Source organism: Pteropus medius, unplaced genomic scaffold, assembly GCF_902729225.1.
Source record: "Pteropus medius unplaced genomic scaffold, Ma_sr-lr_union100, whole genome shotgun sequence".
In the NCBI taxonomy this organism is placed as follows: domain Eukaryota; kingdom Metazoa; phylum Chordata; class Mammalia; order Chiroptera; family Pteropodidae; genus Pteropus; species Pteropus medius.
The window spans coordinates 2240705-2248736 of NW_024351648.1; the positions used below are offsets into that span (position 1 = coordinate 2240705).

Below are 8032 nucleotides of genomic sequence, written 5' to 3' on the forward strand. Positions count from 1 at the left end.
ATGGGACTGAAGGAAAATAATGAATCTGCAGGGGAGAGGAAAAATCACTTGGGGAACTTGAGTTAAAAGTAGAAAATGAGGATTCCAACGGATTCCTAGGAAAAACGTCCTCTGTTTTCAAGTTCTATCTTTGATCCAGGCTGGAGTCTGCCCACCGGGCTTTCAAGCCAGGCTGTCACTGCTGCTGTTGCATGCCCCCCCTCCTCTCCCACCTCTGTTTTTTTTTTTTTTTTTTTTCTAACTTTAGGATTAGCCTCCATCCTCTTCTCAAAAGGACCCCAAACACTGGAATTCGGCTGTGCCCCGGGTCATCTTATTTTGCAATATCGCCTAGAGTTGTTGGCAGTTTTCTGCTGAGGCTCAGCCGTTTGCTCCAGCCTCCGACTAAACTCATTAAGTTGGGAGATTTTTTTTTTCCAATTGGACGGGTGTTTTTAAAGTCTCGTCTTTCCAGCCCCAAACAAGGTGTAACAACGCACTCTTCCTTGTAAGGAATGAGATGAGAGACAAGGATCACTCCAGACATCTCCTACCTACGGTTTGGGGTTTTTTTTTTTTTTTTTTTTCTTTCTTAAAGGCGAGGCTTGCATTCCTCAGCAGCTATGTACAAGCTCCTCTCTCTAAAGTTAGTATGCAGGGTTTCCTAGGCTGAGAGCTCCTGATTCATGGGGAAGTATTTCCTTGAGGTGGACGATCTCTCTCTTCACCTTTCCTGTTGTCGCCTGCAGGCTAGTGCCTACTTTTTATCAGTTTGCACAATCGCTTAGATAAACACGGAGGAAGAGAGTCTCTTTAATTATCAAAGACACATCTTTTCGGGGTCCAACAAAGCGCTTATTTCACCCGCCAAACTAAAGGAGAGTTATTCCAGTGTGGGAGGAAGATGCAAGCAATTTGGGACCTTGAACAAGGCAAATATGGTTTTGGTATGTTTACTTACAGTATTTTGGGGTTTTTTATTTTTCCTCTCTCTCTCTCTTTCTCTCTCTCTCTCTCTCTCTCTCTCTCTCCTTTCTCACTTTTCTCCTTGGGCTGTGTGGGGTTGGGGATGACTTGGGGTTTTTCAAAAAAAAAAAATCGGGTCGCTATCGTGTATGAAATGCCTAGGACTGTGGTTTGAGGGGTTCGTGGGAGGGAGGGGGACAGTCAATTCAATGCATTGCCATATTTTATTCCGTGTGTGTGGAAGGAGAGGCGGCGGAGGGGGGAGACTGGGGGGGAAATACAATTGCAAAGCTGCCAAAATATGATTAAACCGGAGCAGAAAGCCTGCGGTGCCTCCCTCTCCTCGTCCTGTCTGCTCAAACTCATGCCTCCGATAGAGCCAACTGCAAACCAGTCCTCTAAAGCGTCTTTTTTTTCCGAGCGGTAGACGACTCGATCCTCTAGCAAAGGAGCCGCTAGGCTCGCACTAAGTCTCAACAATTTACTGTTCGATTTGCCGCCGAGCTGCATCTTGCAACCTTGTGCAACTGACAGCCAGCCAGGCAGGGAGGGACGCCAGCGGCTCCCGGAGCCCTCGGCCGCGGCCCCGGGAGCCGAGCGCCCGGTTAAGCTAGGAGGACAATCGCAACGACAAGGGTACTCACCATCGGGCGGGGCGGAGGAGCTGGCGCGCGGATTTCAGGCAAACGTTTACCTTTTTGCTGTCTATTGCAACCGCGGCGGGCTGACTTAAGGAGCAATCTGGGCTCTGTCCAGAACGTTCAAGGAACGGTTCCTCATTTTTTAAAAAGCCAGCGAGAGAGACGACAGAGACAGAAAGAAAAAAAAGAGAGGAGGGGTGAGGAGACAAACCCTCAACCAGGGGGGGTGGGGTGGGGAAGCACATCACCTCTCCGCCCGTGACTTGGGAAATGCAAGAGGTGGGGAGATCCGGGCCGGTCCAACCAAGCCAGAGCCAATTAATTTTAAATCCCGGAGCATTATTCAGATTAAAATGTACAGAAGTTTCATTCGCCTGTGCCTACGTGAGCCTTAAGTCCTTTCCCTTTAAGGGCTTCCTTTCTTTTAAAGTTGAATTTTAGGCAGCGAGGACTCTTACACTAGGGGGCAGACCGATACTGTACTTGCTCCAATCTTAAGCGATTTTTTTTTTTTCCCTCCCAGCATATGCTCTGATTTAGCACTGTAAATTTTTCAGAGGACCCAACTCTGACAGCCCCTGGTGATTTTCAAAGTACCACAAGCCAGTGGTTAAAAATTGCATTGACTTGGAAGTTCGATGGGACACAATAGGAGCCCCTTTTTCCTATTCAGGAACCACCAGTGGTGGAAGAGAACACACACACACACACACACACACACACACACACACACACACACACACACGGGCTGGACTGAGGGAAAGGAGGAATTCAATGAGTCCTGGGAGACAGAACTGGTTTCTACTGAGTTCAGAGTTAAACTCGGTATTTGCTGGGCTCTGTATTCACATCGTGGCTTAATCTGTGAAGAATGAGAACCTTCAGGCCACTGTTTGTAAGAAACTCATATTCTTGGATGGGTTTTCTTTTCTTTTTAATTCCCAGAGGAAGACAAACGTGTTTCCAACTTTCTCGGGCCAAATTAAAGCTTGCCATTCTTCTCATTAAAATAAATTTACATCTGCAATAAAAGGCTGGGTCGAATGGTCTGTTGTTGTTTGGGGGTTTTGTTGTTGTTGTTGTTGTTGTTGTTGTTTTACCTGTAACAATATATTGATCTTTATCAGTCTTGGGGCTGTTTTATTCAAGGAAAATTTCCTTGAGTGTCTCTAAAGGAGACTTTTAAAAATATTGTTTCTTTTTTTCTTCTCAGTCTGCAGGCCTCCTTCTACGCAGTAAAATTAACTACGGTTGATACATTTATATATTATTTATTTATTTGCTTTTTAATAGCATCTGCAAAACTATGAATGAGTCCTAAAATACAAAACGAGACACCACTGACTTCACGGCAGCTCTGTGGTCGTGTGCCTAGCAGGCTCCACTGTCTCTGTTGAAGGCGGCTGGGAAATTCTTCATTTTAAATCTGAGGCCATCAGAGCAGACTTCAAATCCCAAATATCTCTAAGTGGACTGGGGAACCCTCTTCCTCCTGAAAATCTTCCCCACTGTATGTTTGTAAAAGGTGATCTTGCCATGGAAGTGTCTGTACAAGAGGCGAGATCAACATTTCCCTGTAATCAATTATTCTATCTTCTATTCCATTGAGATGGGGACTGACATCAGATTTCCTATTTCAGCCCAGCCCTACAACATCTCTGCTCAGCTTGCCTCTAATCTACTGATATTTGTAGCATTAGGCAATTTCTCGAATCATAGAAGCCGAAAACCCTCCCTGAAATAATTTCTTTTCCATCCTTCTTGTTCTCTTTAGGAGAAAGTTGTATTGTGTCTCTAATCAACCTGAAATTTTAAGCCTGGTTTGGCTCTGTGGAGATCTCATTACTCACTAGGTTTATGATAGTTCGGTGTCCACTCTGCGTTTGTCTTTTACGCCTTTCAAATAATCCCAGTACCTGCAGCTTTCCTGAAATATGTGATTTTTAGCGGAGCAAGGGTGAGAGCTAAGGTTTCAGAAATGAAGCAGAAAGAGGATTTCTCCATCCCTAAATACTAGCCCCCGTCTGCCTACATGTCCACTTAGGCTCTACCTTGTATGGTGCCTGTGTCTGGAAAGGATATCGAATGCAAAATGCAATCTACACATGTCAATGTAACATATGGTTTATGTTCTTTTAAAAATCCTTCATCTCCTCCATTTTTTGAACTATCGAGGACGCTTTCCTGTGTCGTTAATTACTGTTTAAATGTGTTCATATTTCCTGCAGCTCAGGGTGTTTTATGTACAAAATATTTTAGTTGTTCACAAACCTGCTTGGCTTACCAGCTCACAATTTTTTTCTTGGTGCAAAGTGCGTATGCCGGAGTCACAGTTTTCTTCTGTGTATGTGGAATAATCACAACCCACTAACTTGTCCTAATCAAACAGAAAGGTTACTGCATTTGAATACAGTGTATTTGGGGAGGGGGAAAGGTTAGATGCTTGATGTTTAAAACTCAGTGCTTTGGAATTCAGAGACACAACCCTCTGGAAGATTTTAGACCATTGAGCAGAATGGCAGAGGCTATGAAGTTGGTCGTATTGCAGTGAATTTCTTGAGGTAGAACATGGCTGCTGTGTGGTTCTTGCGAGTTGTCCGGTATGATTCTCAATTTGGGGCAGAATCTCTGGCTGTGTTTTAATGACAGTATGAATACTTTGAAGAAACTTGAGGGACAATGAAGTCCGTACTCAGCTGTTCTCTGACCTAGAAGCACGGTCGCTGAAGTCTTTGTCTGCGTACATTGACAAATATGCATCTGATACTTGTGCGTTTACATGTGTGTTCAGGGGGTATGCACGGGGGAGGCCGGGAGGCTGCCTCTGCTTGTCCGTCAGTGGACAGATCGGTCTTTTCCCGTCTCACCACGACCGAGTGTGTGGCAGGACGCTGGCTTGCGAGTTCGCCAAAACCAACGAGAGAGGATAAAGTTGAGGAAAACTGATTTTAATTGCATCATGACAATGAGATGAAGCCCACTTCCACTTCTCAGCATCCGAGATGCTTTATTAGAGCGATTCACATGTCAGGCCACATACCTGTGCCATGTGAGCCCTACGAGGAAAAAGACAGACTCTGAGCGGCTTTTTTTCCCCCTCTTCAAAAAATGAACGGGCCCCTAAACCGAGCGAGTGATCCGAGTCGATTCAGAGAAGGATCCACCGTCACCCGGATCTGGCCAAATCTTTCGCGTGGAAAAACGCCTTGCAGGCTCGGTTCGTGGCACCTCCCCACCGCCACTCGCTAGCCCTCCGTAAAGAAAGCTGGGAACTTTTCTCTTTCTCTGGCACCGTGGGCACAAAGATGCGCCGGGAGTCCCGGGTGGTGCGCGAGCGGCGGATTTCGTGGCATCGCCAAGTTGCGAGAGGCGAAGTCCTTGATTGCATCCGAAGCCTCTCGCGGAGCCTTTAAGAGGCGTTGTGTGTGCGCGCCGCGCTCCTCTCCGCGCCGGGGCGGAAACCTCGGGTGCGGGGTGCGCAGAGCGCCGGGGCCGCGCGCCCGGGGTCGGCCGGGGCCCCTCTCCCGCTTGGCGGCCGCTGGTGGGGGGGTGTGGGGGCGCGGCTGCCCCTCCCCCTGCCCCTCGCCACCCCCCCGCCTGAGTGCCATCTCAGGCAGCTGCCTGCGCCTGGGTGGTCGCGATTGCCTCGCGCTAGGACCGAGCTGAGCCCGCGGCCGCCATGGCGGGGCCGCCGCGCTCCGGCCAATGACGGCGAGGGGGCGGTGCGCGCGCGCCTGGCCAGGCCAACCCCGGCTGCTGCCTTATAAGGCGCGCCGTCGCCATGGCAACGTGCGCTAAGTTGCAGCAGTCGTGTCAAAGTTCACTATATAGAGAGCTCAGTGAGCTGATCGCGGAGAAGCCACTTCTGCCAGCCCCGGCGCCTATAAATCGCATTCCCTCCCGCGCCCCCCTTTTTAGCATATTTGATCACTTTGATTCTCTGTTCTTTTCTCTCCGCGGTGTGTGTGTGCGTGCGCGCGTGTGTGTTTTCTTCTCCTCCTCCTCCTCTCCCCGAGTTGCCTCCTTTCTCTGGGTGCCGTGCTGCCTTTTTTTCCCGTCTTTCATTCTTTCTCTCCGTCTTTTTCTCTCCGCGCTGCGCACGAAGGATGTGCTTCTAGGTGGTGATCTGCGCTCCTCTCTCTCTCTTCTCCTTTCTCCCCCGCCGCCGGCGAGTTGACTCTTTCCCTATGTGTGTGAGGCGGCGGCGGCAGCGGCAGCAGCAGCAGCAGCAGCAGCGGCTCCGGCGGCGGCAGCAGCGGCAGCAGCGGCTTCAGCGGCGGCGGCGGCGCTAGACGCGGCGGCTCCGGGCCCGACCCGGCGGCTTCGGCGGCGGCGGCGGCGGCGGCGGCGGCCCGGGCGGCCCGCGGGGAGCGGCGAGCGGCCTCCATCCGGCGCAAGCGGGCGGGCGGCGGCCGGAGCGAGCCAGGCGCGCGCCGGGCGCCCGGGGCAGGCGGCGGCGGCGGCGGCCCAGCGCCGGGACGACGCCGCGCAGCGCCGGACGCGGACCACTTTCATGCTGATTCCCCCGGACCCGGGCAGCGCTCCGGCCACTCCGCGGGCCGCCGGCCTCCGCCCCGGCCTGCGCGGCTCCCTGGGCGCGCCCACGACCGGCGCCTCCGCTCTCCCGGTCCTCCCGATCTCCATGGCTTTCCTGAATGGCTGACTGTGGGCTGCCCTGGACTTGGCCCCCGGACAGTCGCCTGTCCTCCTCCTCCTCCTCCTCCTCCTCCTCCTCCCAGGATCAAGTGGCACAGCAGCCCTGAGAAAGAGCGCGCAGAACCGAGAGGGAGGGAGTGGGAGCGAGGTCTTTGGAGAGATTTTCCTTTTTTTTTTTTTTTTTGCCTCCTACTTCTGTCTTGAAGCCAGACACCGACTTGCAGCCCCTTCCTCCCTCCCTTCTCCCTCCACTGCTCCTGTTTCCACTGCTCTCCCGGGCCCCTTCCTCTCCCCGGCGGCAAGCCCCCCCGAAACCAACAAAGCTGGAGCTGAGCGACACAAACCAAACAAACACACTGGGCCAGACAAGCCATCGACAAAACTTTGCAAAAAACAGAAACAGGCGCGCTGAAAACTAACCGACCCGACCACCGGCCCCCCCGTACCCCCAGCACCTGGGCGCCCTCCCGCGCCCTCTCGCACCCTCGCACACACAAAAGGCGGCGCGCCCGGAGCCCGCGCCCCCCGGGAGCCGCCGCCGCCCGCAGCCAGGGGAGCAGGAAGTCCGGACGCGGCCCCCATAGATATGGCAATGGTAGTCAGCACGTGGCGCGACCCCCAGGACGAGGTGCCCGGCTCGCAGGGCAGCCAGGCCTCGCAGGCGCCGCCTGTGCCCGGCCCGCCGCCCGGCGCCCCGCACACGCCGCAGACGCCCGGCCAGGGGGGCCCGGCCAGCACGCCGGCCCAGACGGCGGCCGGAGGCCAGGGCGGCCCCGGCGGCCCCGGAGGCGACAAGCAGCAGCAGCAGCAGCACATCGAGTGTGTGGTGTGCGGGGACAAGTCGAGCGGCAAGCACTACGGCCAGTTCACGTGCGAGGGCTGCAAGAGCTTCTTCAAGCGCAGCGTGCGGAGGAACCTCAGCTACACGTGCCGCGCCAACCGGAACTGTCCCATCGACCAGCACCACCGCAACCAGTGCCAGTACTGCCGCCTCAAAAAGTGCCTCAAAGTGGGCATGAGACGGGAAGGTATCGGCCTCTCATTTCTCCCCCCTCGCCCGGGGTCCCGGGGCCCTGGGTGCGTTTGGCTGGCTAGAGCCTGCTCTGGGTAAGGACGCTGGAGCCCCCAAGCTCTTCTCTTCCAGTGCAGCTCAAAGGGGCAAGTTGTGCGCCGGAGCCCGGCCCCCCGCCCCCCCACCCCCAATCCGCATGCTTTGGCCGACCGATCTCCTCCACTCTGGTCTCTGGGCCGTTTTCACGTTCTTTGCGTGGACTGCGAGTTCATTCGAGTTCGCCTTTCTGCGAGGGATGGGTACACACTGGCTGCCGTTGTTGTTTTGCAGCCTGGTTTACTTCTCTCTCCTCCTCAGTTTCTCTCTCTCTCTCTCCTCTCCTCCTCTCTCCTGGAGCCTTCTCCTGCATGTTCAACATATGTCTTCTCTCCTCCCCACCCCTCCCCAGCCCCACCTCTCAAAAAAAAAACTAACCTGATTGTACAGAGAGGGAGGTTCAAATTACAATGGCAATTTTATGCCTGCCGTATTAACGCTGCGGACGCCCGGCAGCGCCCATGTGACCCTCCGTGGATGATTCTGCTCAAAAAAAAAAAAAGAAAGAAACAACAACAACAAATTCCTCTATTTTCTTTTTTCCTTTCACTTTTGCAAGGAGGAGAGCGGGACGGGGAGTGGGGAGAGGGTGGGCGCGCGGGCCCTCGGCCGCTGCTTTCGCTCTGCGCGAGTTGGGTCTTTTGTGATAGAAAAATTCGCCGAGCGCTGCGAGCCGGGCTCG

General features: G+C 53.7%; 1 protein-coding gene and 1 long non-coding RNA gene across 2 annotated transcripts in view; both read left to right on the plus strand.

The window, feature by feature from the left end:
* The first annotated feature begins 280 nt into the window (after window positions 1-280).
* LOC120587331 (uncharacterized) lies at window positions 281-4677 on the plus strand. The gene is made up of 2 exons (XR_005648926.1): window positions 281-926; window positions 2880-4677. It is a non-coding gene; the product is annotated as an uncharacterized LOC120587331 (long non-coding RNA).
* A 1999-nt stretch (window positions 4678-6676) lies between these two features.
* Window positions 6677-8032, plus strand: part of NR2F2 (nuclear receptor subfamily 2 group F member 2) — a 9538-nt gene continuing 8182 nt past the window's right edge. The window contains exon 1 of the mRNA XM_039844126.1: window positions 6677-7270. Within this exon, the coding sequence (XP_039700060.1) occupies window positions 6829-7270 (442 nt within the window). The 5' untranslated portion in view covers window positions 6677-6828. The remainder of the gene's footprint in view (window positions 7271-8032) is intronic.